The following is a 27,392-nucleotide window of genomic DNA, read 5'->3' as shown; positions in this document are numbered from 1 at the left end:
ACTATCATTTTTCTCAGTCCAAAAGAAGAAAGGTATGGATGCATTATATCATATCACAGTCAGGTATAGTGGTGTTGGCTGTCTGCCTGGGTTTTGGCATCCTACAAATTATATTAAAAGGTTTCCAAGAAGTTGGTCACTGTAACTGGAATGACCCAAACACTTTGACTGTAACTCTCAGTACTAAATCACAGAGAGCCAGATAACCTCTTAATGTGGTCAGGTCTCATGAAGGATTGTGATATTTTCCAGGTGGAATAACTTTATTTTTTTAAATTATAAAGACAGTATAAAAGAATTCAGGATAAAATTTTGAGCTTGAAGGGCACCTGGGTGGCTCAGTTGGTTAAGCCACTGCCTTTGGCTCAGGTCATGATCCCGGAGTCCCGCATTGGGCTCCCAGCTCTGTGGGGCGTCTGCTTCTCCTCTGACCTTTTCCCCTCTCATGCGTTCTCTCTCTCTCTCTCTCTCTCTCTCTCTCTCCCTCTCTCTCACATAAATAAATAAATAAAATCTTTAAAGAAAAATTTTAAGCTTGAAAAAGCAATATCCACATTGGTAGCATGTCTGCTATTTTTAGTTTTTCAGGTTCTTGTCCAAATGCAGTCATGTTTATTAGAGTAAGATTTTAGATTTTCTCTTCCTTTCAAGTCTCTTTGAATCTGAGCAGTTGTGGTATATTATACCTTCTCATACCGCCTGGGGGATTAGAACCATTGAATTTATAAATTCACTATGTCATAGTGGGCAAGCCTACCCTTAGGCTTCAGAATTCTGTGGCCTGGACAATAGATTCACTGAGGGCCATGTTTACTAGTACTGGTGCACTGTGTGTTGTTACGGGTTTACTGCATGTTCCTTCAAAGAAAACCTTGGAAGTGCATCTCCTCTATCTTTTCCTTAAATGCCCTTCTCATCATGCTACCCTCCTACTCCAAAATTTCCTAATTCTTATACTGTACTAAGTGTAAATACCTTTTCATTGATCAGCCCTGACCAATAGAACTTTCTGCATTTTACAGATGGGGTAAATATGGCCCTTGTCTCAGTTTATACAGGTAGCAGGTAAAAGAGTCATAACTTGACACTGGACGGTTCTGCACTAGAAACTATGCCCCTAACCACTCTGAATACCACCCTGTGTTGTGTATGCTGTGTCGACTCTCTGTAATCAGTGTTCCATTAACTCAGAATTTGTGATTTTTGGGAATGAGCGTTGGAGATAGTAGAAAATGGAAGAGATGTTTTATGTGTTTGAAGAAACAGGTTCCAGTACCTGCAGACACTTTTGGAACACCTGCAGGACATGTGAATATGGACATGTGAATAATATGCAAAGCACAAATGCCTCTTTTGTTGAGTGTAATTCTCAGTGTGCACCTGGGATATGCAAGTTCTATGCACAGATGGTTACTATTTTTGTTGTAGAAAACACAATACTAAAAAATATATTATCTTCCTTTCTGAAGTGAGGATAAAACAGTTTGGGCACATTTGTCACTTTCCTTCCTGTTTTTGCATTGATGACTTACCTATTTGTTTTAATTTGATAACTTTTAAATTTTGCAGAAATTCCGGAGTGCTTCAGTTGGGGCCGAGGAGTACATGTATGACCAGACATCAAGGTAGGCTACCCGGAGGTGTCTCTAGAAACTCATGAACTGATAACACTTGAAATGTACCCCCAAGTTACACTTTTGAACCTTTGAAAGAAAAATCTTTTCTCTATACAGTGACTTCTAAATTACTGTTTCCAGTCTTGACCTGTAGTCTGAGGCCCACACCTTTTTTCTGTCCTTCTATTGGTTAGATCGCTCTCCTTGGAATCCTTGGATCGCTCTCTGAATCTCAGACACATGGACCTCCAACACAGCATGTGAAAAAATGAAAACTCTTTGCCTTTCTTTTTCTTTTCTTTTCTTCCTTCCCCACTTCTTTCACATCTGTTCTGCTTTTATTTTCTGTTGTGGCTAATGGTGTCGTAATGCCAGCTACCCACTTGAGAGATGTCAAGATTTGCCTGACTTTCTGCTGTGCTTTCGTCACACTTGGCCAGGTGTTGAACATTCTGTTTTACCTGTCCTGTCCCTTGCAACTTTCTCTTGTTCATGTTCTGAACTGTTGTGATGTCACTTGATCTTCCCACCAACACCTTCCTTTCCCTTCTGTTCCACTGTACATACTTAGATACCCGCTGTCATACTCTGTTGCCTTCCATGTACAACCAATGAGAGAGGTATGGGAATAAGATAGAACCTCTCCTTACAAGAGGCCCATAGACTTTTGGAGGGGATAGATGTAGTGATGGACAGTTGTAATACAGTTTGCTTAGTGCTGCTACAGAGGTACATAAACAGAAAGCTGAGAGGACTTAAAGGTCTCTGTGTGTGTGTGGTGGCGGTGGTGGGGGGAACACAGCTTGCAGGGAGGGGCATTTGAACCAGCTGTTGAAGGATCTCGAGCAGGAGTTTTCCAGGGAAAGATTAAGGACATTTTAGGCAGAGGGGCTAGATGATCAAAGACCTTGGTCATGAGCGCGCTCATAGACAGGAGAGAATGGCAAGAAATGAATTGATCTCTCCCGTTTTACAAAGCTTATCAGTGGGGCGCCTGGGTGGCTCAGTGGGTTAAGCCGCTGCCTTTGGCTCAGGTCATGATCTCAGGGTCCTGGGATCGAGTCCCGCATCGGGCTCTCTGCTCAGCAGGGAGCCTGCTTCCCTCTCTCTCTCTCTCTCTGCCTGCCTCTCCGACTACTTGTGATTTCTCTCTGTCAAATAAATAAATAAATAAAATCTTTAAAAAAAAAAAAAAACAACAAAGCTTATCAGTGATGTCACCATTTCAGACAGGATTAACACAAATTCCTCAAGACGGTAGTCAGGGCCTTTACCTGCTAGTTCCTTTTTGCTTTCAACCATGGGTCCCACTGTATTTATTGCTTCTTTGCTTTTATGTGTGTGGCCCTCTTCTGTTCTCTCTGTTTCTACCTGAAGTCCTCCTAATCCTTCAGGGTCTTGCTCCGGCCTCAGGCTGCCCAGTCATCTCCCCAGATCACCCAAGTCAGAATTTCAGTGTGTGGTGAGGTGGGGAACATAGAATTCCAAATCACCTCTTCAAATGTGGAAATGCATATATAATTTGCATGCTATAAACCCCAATCACCCTGTAATCAGCTGTCAGGCTGGTGAAAAGAGCTTTGACCTACCAGTCACTTGACCTGCCTTCTCTTCCTGCTGCTGTCATTGTCCACTGGAGTGAGCAAGTTTCTCAGCCTCTCTTCACCTGTGACATGAGGAAGGTGGTTTTATTTCCTCTGTTATGGATAGGCTTGGGGAGGATGAACCCCCCAAAATTATGTTCAAAACCACATCTGTTCATATGTGCTTTTATCTGGAGAGAGGGTTCACAGCTTTTCATGTTTGTTTGTTTGTTTGTTTGTTTATTCTTTTTTTTTTTAATGCAGCCTGTGCCCTAGTTAAGTTGCAGGCTGCTGATGTAGGTGATTCCTAATATCCTGTCCAGGTCTCAAATTTTATGATTCAGTGGCTGTTCTGAAATTGCTTTTTTCAGGCAAAATGACAGTGACATTGGTTCTGTCTTGAATGACTTATTTCCCAACCTGTTCTAAGATACATATTCTGGAATTTGCTTAGTTTCTCAGCTTACAATAAGGTTTTTATCATGAAAAGAGGAATATTATTGTGCTTTACAATTTCTTTCTCCTCATGAAAGCTATAAAGAATTAAACATGATAAGAGTCTTCCATAATCTTATAAGCAGACCATTTTAAGAGGTGAATTTGGAGGCAGTTTTATACCTAGCCTTTCAAAGACGATGAAAACAAAGAGCTAATAAAATAGGCCCAGTGAAGAGCTTCTGATGATTAAAAAGTTTCATGAAGCATTGGTTATTGGATTATCACTAGGAGCCGTCCTGCACTATAGGAGAAATAAATATTTCTGAAAGAACATATTAAACTTTTTGTTTCTTTCGTTTTTAGAAGGATTGTGGTTCATACCTTTTATTTTAAATAATTGATATATTCCTCATGGCTGGGGAAAATCAGTGTTTTTATTTTGTAAATGAAATAACATTTTCAGAATATTAAGGAAATTGTGTAGAGCAGGGATTTGCAAACTTTTTCTGCAATGGGTTATGTAGTGAATATTTTAGATTTGGCACATTATAGATCACAACTACTGAACCCTGCTGTTGTAGTGTGGAAGTAACTGAAGACAAGCCCTAAATGAACGAGCATAGCTGTGTTCCGATAATAGAGCACAGGGAGGTGTTTACAATAATACACAGCGAGCTGGATTTGGCCAGTGGAACAAACCTTGTTTGCAGACTCCTGATTTGGAGCAGTAGCGACCCTTTCATGAGTCCTTTTGCTGTCTTAAAAACAGAAAACAGCAAAACCAACAGTCTGTGTTATGGAACTAGATTCTCAGTGATGAATATCTGAGATTTAGACATTTTGAAATCTTTTGAAGTGGGATATCGCTGTTTGCAGCATCTTGGTGATACAAAAAGAGGGTTAAGTGTAGGTACGAATTGCACGAAAGCTTTCACACATTTGGCTTGCTGCTAGGATGAAAGTGGCAAATCCTATCAATTCTTAAGCCGCAGGCATTACTGATTGCCATCTAAGACCTAACAGGTTCTCCTGGCACAGCCTTGCATAATTGGACAGGCACCTCATGGACTTTCTCCCCTTCTAAACCATCTAGTTTATGAGCCACTATTAGAGATGTTGTATACATTGTATTACCAGTGACCTTTGGTTCCGGTTGCATCTCTTTTGCCATATGCTATGTTTTGTCTCTGAAGTAGAGTAAATAGTGGTTCATATTCCTACAAAATGCTGTAAATGTGAAATTGATTAGGAAGGCAGAAATGTCTGAGCGAGTGAATCTGACCACTGTTTGCTTTCTGTTCACAGTGGCACATTTCAGTACACCCTGGAAGCCACCAAGTCGCTGCGTCAGAAGCAGGGGGAGGGCCCCATGACCTACCTCAACAAGGGACAGTTCTACGCCATAACGCTCAGCGAGACTGGAGACAACAAATGCTTCCGGCACCCTATCAGCAAAGTCCGGGTATGGGCCTCATGTCTCAAATAAAGAGCAGAGGGATCCCATGAAGGGAACTGCTACCTTGCAGTCTGGTGGAAGGGTGTGGAAAAAACTCCAAAATAAATAATTCTAGAACAAATATCAGAGAGTTGGAGCAGGAGAACTTACTGGCTTAAGTTTATCATTTTAATCAGTAACCAGTAAATGTCAGGGAGGGGACACGGTTGGGACATGCTTTCTGACCGTATCCAAGGAATTTTCCCAACTTCCTTCATTGCCTTTGTGCTACTTAGTTGTTGTTCTTGCTTTTAGTCAATTAATCTTAATTTTTCAAGCAAGGAGCTGTTAAGTCAGAGCTTATCTGTGGGCAGGGAAAGAGCTGCTGCTGTCTTCTGTATGGAAGGTGTGATTTATCCTGTGTCCCTGGGTCCTTTGCAGCTTGGTTTAAAAAGCTTTTCTGCAGCCCAGTGCTTGCTTACTCAGGAGTCAAGTGAGGCATGATATGATCCCAACCAGGACTGGCTCGGTGGAATTTTCACCTTCATGAGTACTAGTTCTGTTTGTGGGAAATGGAACTATGCTGGAAGCCGACCAGCTTTTGGCATTCTTGCTGCTGCCAAGAAGGGAGGAAACTGGTAATCCTTCTCTACTGAAAAGGAAAATCCTAGCAGAGCTCTCTGAAAAGAGGTTGAAGGGCCTTCTTGCCCTATTGTAAAATGATTTATTCTACATGCTGTATACGTAGTGCCAACCCTACCGTATTTTGTCTGTAGCTACTGCCTCCTAAGCCCTTCAGCACGTTGAGACGAATGCGGTGCTGTGCCTAGAGCATAGCGAGTTTACCCCCATCCCTGCGAAGGGAACAAATGAAGTAGAAGAGAAAGAAGAGCATTTGGGCACCTGCTGGCCAGCTTGTCTGTTACTGGCTTTAGGTAAAACAGCTTCAGTGGTGATCTCTGAGACAGCTGGGGTTTCTGGCTGTGTTTCAGTGAGAAAGACCAGCAAGGATTGCTACTCATTCCTCAGCCCAGCAATTCTTCCTCCCTCCAGGCTGTCCTAGTCCCAGGTCAGAGCTGTAGGAGGCGGGGCTGTTGAGAGTGAGAAGAAGATGTGGAGCTCATGTCCCTTGCAAGGCTGAGCCTGTTGCAGGTGGAAAGGTGCTTGGTGTGTTGTGTGCCTGCCGGGGAAAAGTATGTGTTCCTACCCTGTGGTCAAGGCTGTAGTGGAGGGGTGCCTTCCTCCTCCTCCTCCTCCCCCACCTCCTTCTCATCATCATCTTAATGGTGGAAGGATATAATAACAATAACAATCATAATGGTAACAACAACAGTAACAACGCAGAGAGATGCCATAATAAAAACAACAAAAGCCACAAAATAACAACTAATGTTTATTGGGTATATCTTCTATGTGCCGGGCACTATGTCAATGCCACGTATCTAGCAATTCATTTGAAACTAACACAACCCTATGAAATAGGCACTGTTTTTATAATACTATAGATGAGGAAACTTGGCCTTTTAGAGGCTAGTAACTGGTCAAGATTACATAGCTAAAATGTGAGGGAACCAGGATATATCCCAGCCAGTCAGATTCTTGGATTTATTCTCTTACTCACTAAGGTACACTGTGTTGAGAGACATGGAGGGCTAAAAGCCAGAGGCACCATGAGTGTTAGATTGAAGTCCTTAAAGAGACGAGAGGGCTCATTGTAGCCAAAATGAAATAGATGGGACGAATATTTCCATAATAAATTATCTACATGATTTCAGTGAAGCAGAATTCTTTTTTTTTTTTTAAAGATTTTATTTATTTATTTAACAGAGAGATCACAAGTATGCAGAGAGGCAGAAAGAGGAGGAAGGAGGAAGCAGGCTCCCCACTGGGCAGAGAGCCCAATGTGTAGGGCTCGATCCCAGAACCCTGAGATCACAACCCGAGCCAAAGGCAGAGGCTTTAACCCACTGAGCCACCCAGGCACCTGAATCAGAATTCTTGAAGAATCCCTGTACTGTCGTGGCCTTAGAATGTAAACCATTCACTGTCTTTTCAGCGTGCTGATGATGGTAATGTTAAGAGGGTGTAGATGAGATATACACTTCCTTTGTAATTTACAAGACTGTTTTTAAAAAAAAAAAACTAAGTTTATCCAGAATTTTCTTACCAGGCATCCACATGTGAGGGTGTAGGGGTGTGAAGTATAGCATATATATCCAGAGATGAATCCCAGGCTATAATGCTTCTGGCTTTTGGGATTGTTCTTACTCCTCAGCTCTGGGAGAGCAAGCAATCTGGAGGAAAGAGGGATACACTTGGAACTTAACCCGCATTAATTTTGGAGAACAGCGTTTTATTCTGAGTCGAAACATGTATGCTTAGTAATACAGCATTTTCAAACTGCCTTTCTTTTTATCACTGAAGACAGAAATTTGCAGACCAAGAATATGCCATTACTTAGGCTGATATAATCATTTGCTAGAGAAAAAAAAAACAAAACCCGTTATTTTTATTTGGAATAGAAGGAAATAAACACCAGGAGGCCACGCAGTGAACTTTTACATATACAGTAGTTCATCCTCCGCCCTTATGTGCAGGAGGTACATTCTAGGACTGCCCCCCCCCCCCCAGAGGATGCCTGAAACCGTGGATGGTACCAAGCTGTATATATGCTGTTTCCTCTCATTAATAAAGTTGAACATATACAATAGCACAGTAAGAGATTAGCAACAACAGTAATAAAAATAGAACAATTACAATACACTGTCATAAAAGTTATGTGACTGTGGGATTCTCGGTTTCTAAGTATCTTATTGTACTGTATTGTACTGTACTCACCCTTCTTCTGGTGATGATGTGAGATGATAAAATACCTATGTATTGACGTAACATGATGACACAGGTGTTGTGACACCCTAATGTTAGGCTACTACTGACCTTTGTATGATAGATCAGAAGGCACTCAGCTGCTTCTAGATTATGGTTGACCAAATGTGGGTCACTGAAACCACGGGTAAGGGGGCAACTGTAAGTGGCAAAGTTTGGGGAAGCAGGAGAGGGAAGAATGGAGAGCTTGGAGCTCATAGTTCCACCAGCCCAGAAGCAGTTCCCCCTCTTGTTACTTCTCCATGTACCTTTGAGGTTCCTGCTGCTTGTGAGTTCGAATAATATGGATACATATTTCTAAACTAGTTTTCCTAACAGACATCTGCTTTCTTGTGTAACAAATGCTCTCACACATACTTTGGGAAGAAGCCAGATTTTGAATGGACAGTCCAACTGCAAGCATGTATATGACATCTATTATTTGTCAGGCAGTGGGGCTGTTGACTGAGTAATTGTAAATAATTAAGTAAATGGAGAGGGCGCCTGGGAGACTCAGGGGGTTGAGCCTCTGCCTTTGGCTCAGGTCATGATCTCTAGGTCCTGGGATTAAGCCCAGCATGGGGCTCTCTGCTCAGCGGGGAGCCTGCTTCCCCCCACCTCTCTCTCTTTGCCTGGCTCTCTGCCTACTTGTGATCTCTCTCTCTCTCAAATAAATAAATAAAACCTAAAAAAAAAAAAATTAAGTAAATGACTCTAAGTGTGCAAAATGCCACGAAGGAGAAGTTAGTAAGGAATGGGAATCAATGAAATACTCTGGAATAGTAGGAAAATATCTAAGAAATATTTTGGTTTTGGAATAAGAAGGAGAGAGCCAGTATTCCTGATATTGCAGTTAAAAGGATTTGGGGGAGTTCATTTGTGTTCGTAACTTCTCTTATCTTATAAGTGACAGTCAGTTAATGTGTATGTAGTTTAATGAGGGTTTTTATGATTTAGAACCAGAATGGGCTTTGGTTTCTTATTTCTACAAGATAGAATTAGTTTTTCAAGCGAGTATATCCAAACTGTGTGGAAATAAATAAAATAGTTGATCTTGTCTCTTTTGGTCTGTGCAATATCTGTATCTGAGATCTGTGTTCCTCAGTATGAACTCAGTTTGTAGTACTTCTCTCATTACTCCAGCATTTCAGCCTGAGGCACTTAATTAGGCTAGAAACAGATGCTTGCTTCTTTACACATGGTGCCAAATCCTTCATTTAAGAATACAAAATTTCAAAAATGTGTTTGTTTTCAGTACCAAAAAAAAGATGTTTTTGGTATTCCCACTCACCTAACAAAACAGTAAATGTGCTGTTAATTGGTTAATTTGGTTGTTATGACTCATGGTAAAAATGATGTAGGGGCGCCTGGGTGGCTCAGTCGGTTAAGTCTCTGGCTCTTGATCTCAGGTTCAAGCCCTGTGTTAGGGTCCATGCTGGGTGTGGAGCCTACTTAAAAAAAATGATGCAGGATTCTTTTTTCTGTGGACTGTTCTCATTCCCCATGCATTTTTAAAGTAGACCTGTTTTTAAACAAAGACCGTGCAGCTGAACTTGTCTGGGCTTTTGTCAAGCAAGATAAGCAACGTTGTAGAAACAGCTCTGATAGAACTGCTGCAAGTAAAGGCTGTGAAGCCACAGAGGCACCCAACAGAAAGTAAGATGCATGGTTCTCCCTTCTGCAGAGCGTGGTAATGGTGGTCTTCAGTGAAGACAAAAACCGAGACGAACAGCTGAAATACTGGAAGTACTGGCACTCCCGGCAGCATACGGCGAAGCAGAGGGTCCTTGACATTGGTAAGTTGACCTTGACCTCCCTGTGTGGTCTTAGGTAAACTGACATGTTGTCATGCTGCCAAGGAGAGCCCAGCACACAGCTCATAGCTGGGACCCACAGAGCTCTTGGGAAGATATTCCAGGCACTAGTCTGGACACTTTTCTTTTGTTAGTACATTTAGTACAAATCAGGTGGAGATAGCAAAATCAGACCGAGCTGAGTGCAAAGCACTGTTCTATGGCAGCCGGCTGTGACTTGTACAGTAATAGTGAAACATTTGGATTTGCAAGGACTATGTCTGTTTCTAAAACATGTTTCCATGCCCTAGACCAGATGCACTCCTGTCCCCCTGTGACATGAGTAACCTCAGGATCATTTGGCTCTAAGGTACTTGTGAAGGTCACATGACTGCAAAGTGGGTGCTGGTTTTCTTAATTCTCCGTATAGTGTCCCTTTAGTGCCAACACATGCCTGCTGCTGATAGTGCTAGGTGGTCTGGCAAATGAAACCTTTGAGAGATCTTTTCCAGCAGTAGAGGAGGAACGGATCAGCAAGTACATTTTCTCGGTGAATTCTTAAACACGACGTTTGTTCTCTAGAACCCAGGAGTCCCCTGGGTGGGACTCCAGGTTTGGCCATGAAGACAGAGTCCATGCCAAGTGGTCCCATGGCGGGAATTTGTTGCAAAGATTGGGAGGGCTGAAGGCACCGTGATGCTGTCTGGAGATGAGCAACAGCAAGACTGTGCTGCTATTAGCTGCAGGCCTGGAGGGTCAAAGAAGAGGTTGAGGGTGTTGGGGGAGCGCCCCCAGCAAGAGCTCGAACCATAGTGGGGGCTGCCTCAGCAGGAGCTGGGACCACAGACAGAGCAGCTTTGCAAGAGGAGAAAGAACAACATAGGAGTCCCTGCCAGACCCACCTCTCAAAGAATGCCAAGAGGGAGGAGGAGAAGGAATCCCCTGTGTTCTCCCTGTCTCCCGCTCTCCCACCAGTGCTTCCCAAGGGCCGAATGTTCCCTGAAGCCACTGGGTACATGATCCTAGCAAATGTGGTTTGCAGGACTCACCCTCTGGGATAGAGAGTAAGACAAGGGAAGTCAGGGATGGAATCTTAAAAAGTTTCTAGAGATTGCTTAAAAATGCTGACAGTAATATGTGTGTTTCTAAGTAATTTTAACACTTTATATGCTGTTTTTATACGAAATAAGTAATTTCGCATCTGTGGGCTTTCTTACCTCGTTTTGCAAAGCAGCTGCAGTCCCAGGGAGGGTAAAAGGAAAGGTTTCCCTCCGGTCTCGGGTATCAGAAAGTACTACTGAGCCATTAAAGGGCATTACTGAGCCATTTCTTGGACTTCTTACACACTGCAGTGATGGATTTTCTCAGCCCTTCCATCTCATCCTTGACCAATGGCAGAGAGGTTAGTGATTACGCGAGGGTTAGAGACTCACAATAAAATACATTGAAACTAATTGTTGGTTTATCCTGCAAGATGGCCACACCCCTCCTTGCCTCAGTGCCTGCCCATGAGCATGTGCCCCCCCTTCCTATTAGCTAGTCAAACATGTTTATCTAATAAACCAGCAAACTGAGACCCCGTGAGGCCCACTGACCCACTTTTCCAGGTGATTTATCCTCAGATAATTAGTGCAAGAGCTAGGATAAGACAGTCGTCTTCACCCAGCTCATATACAGAAACTACAAGATCGATTGACTAGGACAAGGGAGTGGGGATACTTGCCTTGACCTGTTTGTAGCCATCTACATAGAACTCAGAGGAACAATTTTACTTTATTTGAAAAGTTAGCCTTATAATTATTACCCAAGAAAATGAGAGGAGCAATTAAATAGACATATGGACTAGGTCCAAATAAGGTAACTAATAAAAGCATTTTACTAGCTTACCTGTTGGTTCAGCTTTGATATTGTTCTAAGGTTTACTTTTCTTAGACCAGAATGATTTCTCAGCTCACCCAGGGCTTTGGATCTTATCTCTCTTCTATTTTGCCTCTTGCCTGCCTTCGGACTTTCCTCTATAACCCTTTACACATGCATTTGCACACACATGCACACACATGATTTATCTTTAAGACTTAGGACTTTTACTAAGAAGCTTTGTGGCTCCTTGGGCCACCTGCTCTGAACCCGAACCCGAGGAGTATTAAATCAGTCCTTTAGCTTCAAAGGGCAAATTGATTTTCTGGCTACAACCTCAACCTGACAGAGGATGAAGAAATATACAAAAATCTTATATAATTCATTCCTCTATTGGACTTACAAAAAAAGTAAGCCTTGTGCTCTTCTGCCAGTGGCAGTTAATACCAACTCCAGCATAAAGAGGGAGCAGACACCTGGGATGGTGTGTACATCTGTGTGTGACTCACACCATCAGTGGGTAGCTCTGGAGTGTGGTGCTGAGAACATTGCTAAGGGCTATGCCTTGCTTCCACCAGGGGTTAGCAATGCCTGCTGACAGTGGAGGGAGGTTGAAGGGTGCATGTGCCCGTAGTTGTCGGTGTGGGTTGAGAACTTTCTAGTAGCCTAAAGAAAAAAAGGAAGAGTCCAGTGTTTTAAAATGTATTACCTTTCTTAACTTCCACAAAGCTGGAGATTACAGTCAGGGCTCATGGTTGCAGTTTCCAAATCTCCACCAGTCACTGTGGTCCCGAAGTTCAACTGGACCCTCTAGCTAGTGAGTGACCTTGAAGCTGGAGTTAAAGACTGAGATAGGGCTCCTTTCACTAGAGGAGAGATTTATAACCTGTGGTCTTCAGAGTCTGTGGGTGGGACTTAGGGGAAACTCCAGCTTCTAAAGTTACACACAACACACTTTTGTGTGTAGAGGTGTGTGTATTCTTCTCATTTTTCAGGATTCCCGGTATAACCCGCCCTCCTCCAGCTCTCTGTCTGTTTACCTCTGCTCCAAGCAAAGCCCAGTGGAGCTTTCACCTCTCTCTGTATCTTTCCTTGTTCCACATCCCCTCAGTACTCATGCTTAAGGATTGCTCTTTGGTCTCTTGAACCCCATAATGACGGCCGGCGAACATTCTACATCTTTCCTGACATACATTTATCTCACTCGGATTAGAATGTTGGTTGTTCTTTCAGGCTGCTCCTCATCTCCCACATACTTCTGACCCTCTGAGTAGCTCTGACCAGCCAGTCCTGCTGGTTGCCAGATGGGGAGAGGCCCCTCAGTGTCCCTGATGGCGTCCTTTCCGTGGGTCTATGCAAAGGAGAGTGGGAGCCCGAGGGCCTGGGGTGCAGGTAAGGAGGCTGCTCTCAGAGCACACGGAGCCTTGGCTCCCAGGTTCCCTGTATCTTGATTGACGTTGCCAGCGAGGCTGCTTCTGCATCACACCAGGCCTAGCTCTTCTGGGACACATACTCACACATTACCTGGTTGGTTCCTCACGTTTTGCAGGTTTGTGCTTGTTGCCACCTTATCAAAGAGACCTTCCCTGTCACCTTACCTCAACGGCACACCCTCATCACTCTCCAGCCGCTTTACCTTTATTTTCACAGCAGACCATGCATCACTACCCTACATGGTACTTACGTATGGATGTTTCTGTTTCTCAGTGTGCCCACCCTCCAATCAGAAGGTAAAGCCCACGAGGGCAGACCCTTGTCTGGTTTAGCACAGGGCCTGAGACATAGTGAGCTGTCAATATTTCCTAAATGAATGAGTGAATGAATGAACCAATGTGTGGATAAAACTCTTACTACACTGACGGAAGGCAGGCCTCTGGAAGGAGTGAACTCTCTTAATGATACCCATGTGTTCCTTGTGTTCTGTGTACCAGGCTCTTTCTAGAGATCACATATAAACGTTGTCTGTCTTCAAAACTCCTTTTGTTGTTCAAAAACCGAGGTGGTGAACAATAAACAATTTTACCCAAGGTCGTGTACCGGGTACGTGGTGTCATTGGGATGGAACCCCAAGGGTGCCTGAGTTTGCACTCCTCGTTTTTTATTATTCTCTGTCCTCGTGCCACCGTACATCGTCTTTCTGTGACAACCCCTAGGTAGTTCCTGGCCCCACTAGGCCCTGATGACTTGTAGAGTGACTGTAGACGTGCGGGACCTAACCGTGCGTGGATGTCCTGTGTCTCCCCGCAGTGCCTTCCTCTCCAGATGTTGAGAACGTTTTGCAGTCTGGGGGGGTGGGACTCTTGGCTGCTGCCACTTCTGACATTTCTGAAAGCCAGTTCACATATCTGAACTGGTTCAGATATGTGGTTCTTGTACATTGGGCCATAAACTGTTTCGTTTGGGGGACGGGGGAAGGAAACATTCGCAGTTAGTTCTTACTTGATAAAAGTAAAACAAATAGACCTTGGCCCTAGTGGCTCCTGCTGCTTTTCAAAGCATGAGTGGAGTTCTCCAAGCCTCACAAGTTCTTTCTTGTGAGCTTGTTGAATAACAACAATTATTCCAGGTCATAAATGAGTTTACATTCTACAGCCCAAGGAGCATTCCTGTGCCAATTAGACCTCAGACCTCCTGTATGGAAGGAGCCACTTAGCCACTTAGGTTGTTTCTGTTGTTACTCGTCTCTGATTGTGGACGTCCCTTTTTAAGGACGTTGAGTTAGTGCTGGTCCCATGGTACCTTGCAGAAAGTCATAGTTACTCCATATTCATTCAGCAAACAGGCCAGACCTTTTATTAGAACTAGTGATTCAGAGGTAATTAGGACAGGACCCTTGTCCTCAAACTGCTCGAAACTGGAGGCAAGACGAGTGGCCAAGATGTTACACAGTGAGTGGTGTCTTGGAGGGGCGCTTCCCTGAGGAGATGTTTCTGGAACCCTTCCGAAAGGACGACAAGAGCACGTGAGGTCAACAAGGTGGGGATGGGTGCTGCAAGCCAAGGAAACAGCACATGCTCGTACAGGAACCAGGGCAGAAGAACAAAATGAGATTGGCCGATACATTTTATCAAGTCGGATGAAATTGTTAGCACGGATGGGATAGGGTGGAAACTGTCAGACGTTCCTTGATTGAGCTAATATGGACAGTGAGGTGAAGGAAGAAGTCCTGAGTGGAGGGGATAAGGAAGAAGGGTTTAGTAGCTGTGGAAAGGCTTGCTTTTTAAAGGGGAATCGGAGGGGTGCCTGGATGGCTCAGTCGATTAAGTGTCCAACTCTTGGTTTCTGCTCAGGTTGTGATTTCTGGGTCGTGAGATCGAACCCCATGGTGGGCTCCATGCTGAGTGTGGAGTCTGCTCAAAATTCTCACTCCCTCTTCCTCTGCCCCTCCCGCTTGTGCTGTCTTTCTTCCTCTCTAAAATAAATAAACAAATCTTTAAAAAAGGGGGGTGGTGTATCTTAGGGTGACAGAGATGTGAAGCATAGATAGGATTTGCTGGTCTCAGGTTCTGAAAGGAGTCCTGGGTAAAGCTGTTTTCCACGTGGTGCCGGCTGACACTCCGGGTCTCCTATGAGGCTAATCAAGCCTAGCAGGGCATGTGGGGCCTTCCAGGCCCTGGAAGCCTATAGGCGTTAGAGGTCCATTGACTCATGCTGCCTGTATCCCAGTGGCAAACCTGCCCCACAGGGGGAATGTTTGGGAAATGCTATCTTAGGGTCTTCCCAGAGGAGCAACACCACAGCCTCATCCCAGATATTGAGGGTGATTAAGCTCAGGCTTTTTCTCCCTTGGCTGCTTTAACACTATTTGGGCTTCATAAAGCCTACTTGTACAGTATTGTTGGGGAGATAGTCAAATGTGTGTGTGTCTGTACTTTTTTATATTGAGCTGTAGCATGTATACCTAGTTGTAGTTATTCCATGTTTTTCTATTGTTGGACCGAGTGGATTTTAGAAAGCCAAGAATACCCAAGAGTGCGATAATAAAAATTGTACCTATGTGTAGTCATTCATCCAAGTGGGTATAGTCCATCCGTACATCCGTCTTTCCAGATTGCTGATAAGTACAGTTGGAGGAGACTGTGTGGAAATAACAAGCAGAGAGGATATTGTAATGAAATGACATTTCTTTCTAATGAGGTGCAGGACTTGAACTCAGAGCTTTGGATAGCCAGGGAGGGTTTTGGCCGCACTGTGGAGGGACGATATCTGTATGGCAGAGGGGTGATTCCAGGCCAGCGAGGACAGGGTGAAGGGAGGGAGAGTCAGGCAGTGGGAAGACCAGTAGGAGCCCGGGGAGTGACGGAGTGCACCCAGAGGAGCGCATTGTAAAGGCGGGGATGGTCGGGGGGATGCAAAGTTATCCCAGTAATAAGAGACAAATTCTGGATCTGCTAGATCCTTCGTGATGACTGGCTTTGGAGACAAAGAAGTAAAGGATTACAGAAGAGAAGTGTCAGCCCTGCTGACTAAATGGGGGTCCTACTCCTAGGCAGGGGTGTCCAGAGGAGGGACGTGACCAGGAAGGGCATGCTGGCCAGGGGCCGTGTTCAGCCAGGGGCAGGCACTGTCTGTCCGCAGAGTAGGTGGGACTGACTCACGACTCGTCTGCACATTGAGGTTATCTGGTTCTGTGCAGTGTGAGCCATTTAACAAAATATTCCAAATGAACCACAAATGATAAAATGAACTGGACTACATATCAAGCTTCCTCCAACAGTGGATAATTGCAAAACCACTCTCTGGGGGAAGGCCCATTTTTCCTTTTTTTTTTTTTTTTCCTTTTGTTTTCTCATTTGTTTCCTTTCAAGGAGGGAAGGAAAGTTAGGAAGTTCAACAACTAAAATTAACTTTACAGAAGGAGAGCCAGAAGCTATGATAGATCCATTGAAGCACGGTCACATACAGTTTCTATCTTCCGAACAGAATTAAGGCTTACTTTACTACCACTCACTTTACTACCTTACAGTGCAGATGTTCCAGAACAAGAACCGTGGGTTTTGCATCTTGCCAGTGGGTGGTGTGGATTGTAATGTGATGATGCTGATCCCACAGGCCTATCCGATAAGCCTCCTTACTTTATAGTCACATCCATGAGCTGTTATTGATATAAATTTGTAGCTAATTGTGAAACCAACTATTTGTTCTTCATTCCGTCTCTGTCTTCAGTTTCGACTCGCAGTAATCTTTCCCTGTATTGGGATGTGTCAGTTCTGTTGTTACTATTAATGCTGTAGTTTTCCATGGTAATTAGCAGGCAATTATAGTTCATCTCCAATTATTAGCATGTGATTATCGGATTTTCATCTGTGCCCTCATACGAATCTTTCTTTAGAGCCAATTTTTAAATTACCAGTTTTACGTTAAGGTTAAGCTTTTCTTGGAAACTTGAATTCCAGCGAGAAGGAAATATTTTTTGAAGTCTGGTTCTCAATAGTTTTCTTTGGGGGTCAAAGATAAGCCTTTTGAAGATTCTCCAGCACAGAATTTTGCTGTGAATTACTCTGCTTAGCTGTTCTGTCCAGGCCTGGGAGTCTTTCAAATAGGAATTGTGATTAAAATTAAGTAACGCTGTTTCTCTTTCTCTCTTTTTTTGAGTTTTCTAGAGGAGGCTGGCTTCGGATGTGCCCTACAAGGGTGCTTTCTTGCAGGTCTTACCGCCAAACCTGGGCTGGGCCACCCAGCAATGTGCAGAAACGTGGCAAGGTGGAGATTCGGGTAGTGGGTGAGAGGCAGCTGCTGACTCTGCGAGGGTGGGGGGAGGTCAGGTGCCAGGTCGTCTGCGTGAGAGACGCAACGTGAGGTTGAGGCCTAGGACACGAGAGTGCCCTACAACTCACCTTTCTTCTGGCTGGGGTGTCCCACTGACCATTTAGTTTTCTTCTGTGTAGGGTTCTCTCCAGAATCAAACAGATCTGCTCTCTTCCTGTAGTCAGGAAGATGTGGGTCTTTCCTTCTTTAAAGATAACTCTGTTATGTGGAATTTCGAATTTTGATCCTGGATGATTTTCACACTTCTGAATAGATAAGAAAAGTAAATTTGACTCAGAATAAAACAAAACCTCTTGAGAGCCCCTAACATTAAGAATGTAATCACAGGGCTGCTGTGGTCAGGGCTGTGAGTCAGAGGTGAGTTGGAAGGGCAACCTTGATCCTGCTTCCTCCAGAGCAGGGAGGAGGTGGGGAGGGGGGGCCAGCACCACCCAGCAGGGGTCCTCTCCTCCCCAGCTCTAGACGCGTGTGGTACCTTCTGCTCTGAGCAATGTGTTGTATGTAGCCAGAGTGGCAGAACATTCCTTTTCATCTTCAACTTTGATTAGAAAAACAGTTATGTGATAAATGTGTAGGAGGCTAATTAAGATTATATGTTTTAAAACATTATAAAATGCAAGTATTCTTCAAAGTTTATTCTTAGTTCAGACAGAACATATTGATTTTCAGTGATCACGGAGCCACTGTGGGTTTTCATTTATTGCAGAGCGTGTCTTACTGTGAGTCCTAGACGCTCATTCTGTTGGGGATGACAGCTCTGGGGAGAAGCACTTCCTGCTCAGCTGTGAGCTTAGTATGACCCAGGGGAATCCCCACCTTCCCACAAGTAAAGGGTCCAGAACAGAGCTAGAGTTCACAAACTGCCCATGTCCAGGCCTTGATTCTTGGAGCCTCCCTTTGAATTATGAGCTGGGTCTTCCTCTGTCTTCCACTCTACGTTTCTTAAAAAAGATGTCCACTAGCCCATATCCGTACCACTAATGTCTCTCCATCCAGCTCAGCCTGGCTTTTATTAAAAATTTTTTAAAAGATTTAATTAATTTATTTATTTGAGAGAGAGAGAGAGATCACCCAAGGAGGGGGAGCAGCAGGCAGAGGGAGAGGGAGAAGCAGGCTCCCCACTGAGCAAAGAGCTCGACCTGGGACTCAATCCCAAGACCTATGACCTGAGCCACAGGCAGAAGCTTAACTGACTGAGCCCCCCAAGTACCCCAAGTCTATAGGCCCATTTTTACCCCTCACTAGTTTTCCTGGTTACTTGCAACCTCTTCTTTGTTCCTTTCTACAGTCCTCCTTGTTTAGAATGTCCCTCCCTCCCTCCTTGACCTGGCAGACATTTTACCCCTGAAGACCTGGCTCCTCAGTCCCCACTTGGATGGGATCTTCCTCAGCTTTCAGGGAGAGTCAGCGGCTCCCACTATGGGTTTTGGTTTCTCTCTCGTCAATAGCACTTTGCTGTGTTTCACTTGGTTCATCCGTGTACATTCTGTCCATCTCACTAGGTGCTGAACTTCTTGGGTGGAGAGAGAATTTTTTAACCTTTCTATATACCCAGCATCTGGTACAGAGCCTGACATAGCATAGATGCTCACTGGTGTTGACTAGTTCATGAACACACTGCCCCATGTATGGTTTTGTGTTTAGGTAGTAACAGTTATGGTAAGCAGGCGCGGGTCTCGTTACGTGAGAAATATAACTGGGGTGGCATTTTCTCCTCTTGCATGCTGAAAGAATAATTTTTGGTAGTATTTTTCTGATGTCAGGAGGCTAGATGTGCATTTGGTACCTTAATTTCTTAGATTTTAAACATTATTTTATTATACCACAGCCATTTTGATGAAACTAGTTTAATAACTAATTGTTAACATAAAAATAGAATACATACATAATAAAGCAGGGGAGATGCCCCATTTTTAACTTAACTAGAAATTATTACTGTTTCCTGGAAGCAAACAAATAGGAAATTGTTTCAAAGCAAACTTTCAAGAAAAAGTAGCTAGATTTGGAAATTAAAAAGTGTAATGAATGTGGCCCTGAATCATTTTTCTCACTGCTCCTAGGAACTATGTTTACCTGGTTCCAGGACATTATTGTTTACTAAATCTTTCCCTGTAAGGGTTTCCTTACTGTACTGCTGACAATTTTAAAGCCATGAGTGGTTAACCAGAAGAAATGTTAAAGCAGGGGACCGATACTTAGAGACCTCTCTGAGAATTGTAGTAGACCCTCTACTTAATACCATAGAATGCTTTATTTTCTGTTTTACATCCCCCCCCCTACATTTACTAGACACTGTACTGTCTTTCCCTTACCATTTTCGGTATCTTGAGCTATGGAAGACCATGCTTTCTTGTCAAACATGTAATCTGTGCTTTTATTTGATTTCATGTCTTTCGTTTGTGGCCTCATTATTATTTTCTTCAGAGATGCTTTTAATAAGACTGCAGGTAACCTGAAAGTCTCATGTTTTTGGCATTATCTGATTGGCTTAACAATTGCAAAAAAAAAAAAAAAGTACCTGGAGATACACTCTGATAGTTTCATGAGGCTCATCTCTATATCAAAAATTACAGAGCTGGTATTGTCAGCTGTTAGCATTTACTAGAAGCCTCTCTCTGGCTGCACACTTCAGCAGAAACAAATTTACGTCTTTGCAATACCCCCAAGTGCGATATTGGGCAAATCTAAAGTTTTCCTTCTTTGTTTACACAACCTAAAACTTGCCAAGAGAAAGTTTTTCCAAAATTAAATTAAGCTCTTTGAGGTTGGAGAAACCAAAATAAGGTGAAGCTAATCTGTAGAAGAGTCTCTGAACAGGCTCCAGGAATGCGGAGCTGCCACTAGTTTCTCTGCTCTCAGAAAGACAAGTATCGAAATGAGGGGGTGCTGAAGAAGTGAGTGTCTCATCATTGGGCAGGGATCCTGTGAGGTAGGTGCTGGTTTTCTCTCCATTTTGCAGATGGGAAACCTGCTTAGAGCAGTTATGCAACTTTGCTTAGGGGATGCTGATGCCCTTAAACCCTGAGCGCTGTCTCCGGATGCTGAAGTCCGCACTACAGCGGAAAACAGCGAACAGAAGCAACAGCTTCCCTCCTTCGAAGGGCAGCTTTATCTTCTTGAAGAACTCTGTGTAAGAGAATTGGAATTTCAATTTCAAAATGCTATCTAAGTCTTCTAGTAATTGGTGGAAAAGAAGTAAACAGGAGTAGCAGCCCAAGTAATTCAAGTAGCAGTTCTTGCAGAAATCGTTCATGTAACGAACCAGAACAACTCGTGCAGTGCTCCCCCCCACCACCCTGCCGCACGCCCATCACACACATAACAGACGCACCCTCCTGTGTCTGATGGGCAGCCACGGTCAGCGAGAGGGGTTGAAAAGGGAGGCTGATCTGCAAGAAACAAGAAGTGTTGGCGAGGATATGGAGAAAAAGGAACACACATGCAGTGCTGGTGGGAATGCAAATTAGCGCAGCCACTGTGGAAAACAGTATGCACGTTCCTCAAAAAATTAAGAATAGAATTGCCTATGATCCAGGAATCACGCTAGTGGGTATTTACCCAAAGAATGTGAGAACACTAATTCAAAAGGACACATGCACCCCTGTCTTTATTTACAGTAGCCAAATATGGAAGCAGCCCAGGTGTCCACTGATAGATGTACGAACAAAGAAGATGTGGTGTTTGTTGGTGTGTATGTGTGTGCATGTGTATGAATATTATTTAGCCATAAATAGGAATGAAATCTTCCCATTTGCAGCAACATGGCTCTAGAGAGCATAATGTTAAGCAAAATAAGTCAGACAGAGATAGACAAATAGTATATGATTTCTCTCACAAGTGGAATTTAGGGAACAAAACAAGGAAGAAAAAACTGAGAAACCAAAAAATAGACTCTTAACGGAAGTGAACAGATGGTTCCCATAGGAGAGGTGGGTGGGGCTGGGTGAACTGGTGAAGGGATTAAGAGTGCACTTATCTTGGGGAGCACTGCGTAATGCATGGAATTGTTCAATCACTGTATTGTACATTTGAAAGTAATATAACACTGTATGTTAACAACACCGGAATTAAAATTTTTTTTTTAAATGGAGGCTAATCTTAGTGGAACTTGAGCAGCTGGAGGGATTGGGTTTGTGGTTCAGATTTAGCAGAAGATAATCTGTGTGAGGATTTACAGTTCTTGTAATGTGTCTGTGTCCTGTACCACCAGTTACCAAAAAGTCATTTCTTTTATTTGAATTTTCTTTAGTCTGTGACTCAAAAGTAGAGTTGTATGTTTTTGAAACTTATTTCTACCATTGATAGCTGCTAGTACTAGCATGGGTCTTTGAGAGAGACTGGAATGTGTTCTCATAGAATGGCAATTCTCAAGTTTCTTACGATACAGTGCCATCATCTGAGAAAGAGTTCAGTTTTCTGTTGTGAGAGCTGGTTTAACTGGGAAGTTATAGTGTCTGGAAATACCATCTGAGGTGGGAACATGTTGGGGACTTTGTTCTGGAGGGAAGGGGCCCCAGATCTGAGATGATTACGGTGGGTTGGCCACTGTGGGCAGGAACTTGGAATCCTGTGTGCCTCTTCTTGTCCCCACACCTTCCCCTAAGACTATTAGTATACCAAGTGAGAAGATGAAGAATGAACAACTAAAATTGAATATGAGTAATTCATGTAGTATACAAAAATAAATTACTTACCAATGCATCTATCGATGCCTTCATTCATTTAGCAAACTGTCAGAAAGTACCAGTCACTATTTTTCAAGTGATAGAATAGTTTGAGTTAAAAATAGACTGAAGAAGTTAAATCTCACTGAAAACATAGACTAATGGGAAGAGCTTAATTTTAAGCCCATCCGAGCTTATTTAAATTCAGAGCCAGAAGCCATATAGGTACTATATAAGCATATGTATTTGTGGTGTATATGCATAGGATAGGACCTAGTCTCAGTTTGAAATCAAGTTTATAGATCAAGACCAGCATTTGTTAAAAAAAAAAAAAAAATTCAGAGAGAGTAAAAAATACTAGCATACATGGAACACAGTAATAGGCTATAGTATAAAATGCTTTCCTCACATAAGTTTATTGAAAATGAATTGAAATTCAAATTACAATTGAAAGCTAGAACATTGGTTTATAAATTTCTTTGCTAGAAGCAAAGGGGTGACTCAGACACACATAAAGTATTAGGTTTCACTCAAAGGGAGAATTCCAAGGAAGATTCCTTCTTTAATGATGTTTGTGAAGGTAATACAGTCAACCATGAGAAGTAAACAGGAGTAGTATTTTAACTCCAGTTCTAATATCGAAGTCACTCAATACTGCTTACATTCTATGAGTCACAAATGATGGCTTCATAATTTCAGCCATTATTTTTCTAGATGGTATGTGGAAAGGTGCTTGTTTGAAAGGTTGTATGTCATAGATATCAAAGGGCTCTGGCTTTGTCTGTAGCCAGAACTTCTTGGGTTCCAATCCCAGCTTGGCCGCTTAAAAAGTAAGTGATTATCAGGGAGGTGCCTAACATGTTAGCCTGTTCCCTATTCTATAGAGTAAGGAGAATTTAAAAAGCTACTGGTCAGCATTGTGTGAGGTCATGTTTGTGAAGTATGTACGTTTAGCACACACTTGGCTCTCAGAAACTGGTGGCTGACCCTATTATTTGCTCAGGGACCAGGACCAAATGGTGGAAATACATTCAGAGCATCTAAAAATCGGCTCAAGTGTCAACATACTCAAGGAAACCCGGGTTACCTCTGACTAGGGAAAAGCATGATAAAGAATAGAATGGACTCATTAGAGTTCCTATGAGTCATCCAGGCTTTAAGAAGCTGCTGCTTTGATTTCGAAAACCAAAAAAAACCTCAAAACGTACTTGGACTAGGGTTTATTTATTCTACCTATTTTAAGTCAGAGCGAATGCTTCTAGAATGACCCTCAAGTGTTTCCTGAATTTGAGCTGATTCTGTTTGGTCTTTGCAGACATAGGGAAGCAGATGTTTGAGGACAGCTGGGTTGGGGGAGTAGGGACCTGTATCGTTCCCCTCACCCACTAAAGGAGTAGCAGAGTTTGTTCTTAGATATTATCCCTCTCTCCCTCCTCCTTCTCCTTCTTCTTTTTAAGATTTACTTATTTTTGAGGGAGAGCTAGAGTGTACATACAGGGTGGGGCAGGGGTAAAGGGAGAGAGAAGCCCCAGGAGACTCCTGGTTAAGCTTGGAGCCCAACTAGGGGCTCGAACCTGTGACCTGAGATGGGTCCCGAGCTGAATCCAAGGACCTGAGCTGAAACCAAGAGTTGGACGCTTAACCGTCGGTACCACCCAGGGGCTCCAGATATTGTCTCTCTTTTGTAGATGAGGAAATACAGGTTCAGAGAGCTTCCATAACTCACTCAAGGCCACAGGGCTTGTTGAGAGAAGGACAGAAATTAAATTCTGGTTGGTAGGTTTCTACCCCCAGTGTCTTTTCTTCATATGCTTTGGGCACCGCCCTATAAATTGATCCCCTGTATGTCCCAACCCTACATATAAACTACCTCAGATCTTTGGCTTTTTAAAAACAAACAAACAGAACATCTTCTAAGGTTGCAATGTAGCACACTGAATTGGCAATTGCGCCCTGAGCCATTTTCAGCATTCCAGGCTCATTATTTCACCAGTCCAGACAGAATCCAAACGTTTCGGAAGAACAACAATTTTTATATTAATTATCCCATTCCTTTTAATCTCCAACAATATACACAACAAATAATTAAAAGGGATAGTTATAATTTACCAAGCACGTGAAGCTTAATTACGGTGAAGGAATTAAGAGTTCCTTTGACAGCATTCCAGAACCATACTCACACACACAGAAGAGACTCAACCTCCAAGCCTGAGTCGAAAAACCCATGAACAGACCACCGATTATATACCAAAAGTAAAAGAATAAGACAGCAAAAGGATGCACCATCACGGTTTCTATAACAATTAAAATAGAGTTGAATCCCATAATTTCTCTGCAGTGCGTAACTTGCCAGAAGCGTGTGGAAAGCACTGCTCATTCGCCCATGCTCAGCGGCCCTTCCCTAGGACACCGCAGTGTTGCTCACACCTCCTGTTTTCTCAAAAGGGCCAACTTTTTGAACTTTCAATCTTCACGGTGCCTTCAGGGTATGGAGATGCTTTCTTTGCTTCCTCTCCACGGCAGCACCCAACCCTGCCCTGCTCTGTCCAAGAATTTGTGATGGTCCCAGGATGTGCACTCATGGAACTTCTCGTAGGTTCTCCCCTCTCAGCTAGTTGCCATGCAGGATATGCTGTGATTTTTCCCTACCAGGTGTTCATATCTGGGGACAATTTATTCTTTAATCTACAAGATAAATACAGGCAGTGATGAATAGTATGACCTTTAGCAGCAGACAGACCTGGCTGCAAATCACAGGCTGGTCAGGTACCAGCCACGTGATTTTGTACAAGCCACTGAACTGCCCTGTAGGACGAGCATGCTAACACCTACCTCACAGAGATGAGGTCATGTTGGTAAAAGACTTGACACAGGCTTGGCCTTCAGTAAGCTCTTGGTTTATGACACTTATTATCCCAAGAGCGTTTGCATTTTAATATCACGAGATGATAATATCCATATACAAAGCAGTGGATGTTTCAGGATGGGATTCTGCTTGCATGAGTGCAAGCAGACATCTTGGAGCAAGTGGTACTCTGGGCTTACCGTGTAGCTAACTGTGTGGTTTGTGTCCACCGGAGGAGAAATCTTTGAAGAAAAAGAACAGTCTGTCACATGGATTTCACCGATAACTGGTAATGGACCTCAATGACAGATGTCTCAGACTTTAAGACTGTATGTGGACTGAATCAGGTACACCTGGAGGATTCAGTCATTCCTGTCTGCTGTGGAACAGTGCTACCCAAAGTGTAGACCCCAGACCAGCAGCATCGGGCCCATCTGGGAGCTTGTTAGAATTGTGTTAGAATGGCACATTCTTTGCCACATCCCACACCCACTGAATCATCATCTCAGAGAGTGAGCCCAGACTCCTACATTTTACCAGAGCCCTCCAGGTGATTCTGATGCACCCCAGCATTTGAGAAGCACTGAATGCTTGTACACACACAAGCCTGTATGCTTTGGGAATCCAGAAATACTCATTCTGCACCTTTGGGGAGTCTCTGAACAGGCCCTAGAGAACGTGTATGGCTTTGCATTCCCATACACGTCGCTTTGACATTCCAAGGACACACACAGCCTTAGAGAGGACCCAGAAAAGTTTGATTGTCACCAACCACATGACTTCAACAGTGAGATAAACTTTGTTCTTATTTCATTAGATAGACTCCTATTTCTTTCATGGTTTCATTCTTTTTTGATGCTTCGGGTTGTTTTGTATACTTCGGGTTGTATACTTCTGTGTATAAATTATTAAGAATAATAAAAACTATCTTTTTGAAAAAGATTTTATTTATTTATTTAACAGAGATCAAGAGTAGAAAGAGAGGCAGGCAGAGAGAGAGGAGGAAGCAGGTTCCCTGCTGAGCAGAGAGCCCGATGCGGGGCTCGATCCCAGGACCCTGGGATCATGACCTGAACCAAAGACAGAGACTTTAACCCACTGAGGCACCCAAGTGCCCTGAAGAACTACCTTTAAAACTCAGATTAAATTGGCATACATTTTTTTTGACATCTGTTTTAGCCAATTATAATATTGCTCCCTGATGCTGAATTTTGGAAACATCTAAGTCATTTTCCTATTTATAGCCTCATTCTCACTAAGATGTTAGTATTCTTTGGATATTTACAAACCAGGGTACAAAACATGTAGTTTTTATGTTGCCTTGTCATCTTTTGGGGGGAAAAATCCATTTAAAAAGTAATATGTTCATAATTAAGTGTTTTATGATTTATTTATTTATTATTGACTGGGGTGATTACTTTTCAGCTGTGGTGGCTCTCATGCAAGAATAAAGCCAGACACTCAAGTCACCTGACTTGTAGTCATACAAGGGAATCCCAAGTGCAGGAGGTTGAATGGTGACCTTCAGAAATGATCTATGTTCTAATTCCCAGAACCTGTAAATAGGACCTGATTTGGGAAAAAGGTTTTTAGAAATGTGATTACATTAAGGTTCTCAAGATGATACCATCCTGGATTCGGGTGAACCCTAAACCCAATGATGAATCCCTAAGAGAAAAGAGGGGAACAGACACAGAGACACAGAAGGGAACACCATGTGAAGACAGAGGCAGAGATTAGAGGAATGGGTGGTAGGTTAAGGGACACTACAGATCACCAGCAGCCGCCAGAAGCTAGGAGAGAGGCACGGAGTCTATCAACTTGCAGAGCCTCAGGAAGGAACCAACACTGTCAACACCTTGATTTGGAATGTGTGGACTCCAGAACTCTGAGAGAATAAATTCCTCTTGTTTTAGATTACTAGATTTGTAGTAGTTTGTTATGGCAACCCTAGGAAATGAAGCTTATTACAGCAGCACATCACAGTTCATTTTACTAGTTGAGTGGCTATCAGCATTTTCAAAATTCGGGTTTGGAAAACTTTCCTGAGGAAATAAGTTAAGGAAGTCTTAACAGCAGGCTCCTGGATTTCTGTTTCTATACCATGAGTCATAAGCCTTTAAGCAAGCATTAACACACTTTTCAGAAATGGGAGATATATCTATTAGCATTTTATTCATTGGGCAATAAAGTGTGTGGACAAAGTAACATCAGCGTGCAGAAGCTGTTTAGTTTTCAAAAACTTTCATAGTTATAAATGATAGCAGAGCTATTTACCATTTGTAGGAATGGCTTAGAGACTAAAGATGAACAGATATTTCTTGTTTTGCCTAAGGTTAAGGAAAAAGGTGTGGGGCACCTGGATGGCTCAGTCAGTTAAGCATCTGCCTTCTGCTCAGGTCATGATCCTCAGGTCCTGGGATGGAGCCCCATGTCCTTGCCCCATCCCCCACCCCCACCCCACTGCTTGTTCTCTCTCCCTCTCTCTCGCTCGCTCGCTCTTTCTCACTCTCAAATAAATAAAATC

General features: G+C 43.2%; 1 protein-coding gene across 4 annotated transcripts in view; it reads left to right on the top strand.

The window, feature by feature from the left end:
- Window positions 1-27,392, top strand: part of GRHL2 (grainyhead like transcription factor 2) — a 161,966-nt gene that overhangs the window by 68,021 nt on the left and 66,553 nt on the right. For all 4 annotated transcript variants that reach the window (XM_059165898.1, XM_059165895.1, XM_059165897.1 and 1 more), the window contains exons 5-7: window positions 1,570-1,625; window positions 4,943-5,099; window positions 9,622-9,733. In XM_059165898.1, coding sequence (XP_059021881.1) covers window positions 1,570-1,625; window positions 4,943-5,099; window positions 9,622-9,733 — 325 coding nt within the window. The remainder of the gene's footprint in view (window positions 1-1,569; window positions 1,626-4,942; window positions 5,100-9,621; window positions 9,734-27,392) is intronic.

This window comes from Mustela lutreola, chromosome 3 (assembly GCF_030435805.1).
Source record: "Mustela lutreola isolate mMusLut2 chromosome 3, mMusLut2.pri, whole genome shotgun sequence".
NCBI lineage: Eukaryota > Metazoa > Chordata > Mammalia > Carnivora > Mustelidae > Mustela > Mustela lutreola.
Note: the sequence above shows the minus strand (reverse complement) of the source record. Positions and strands in the feature narration are given on the sequence as shown.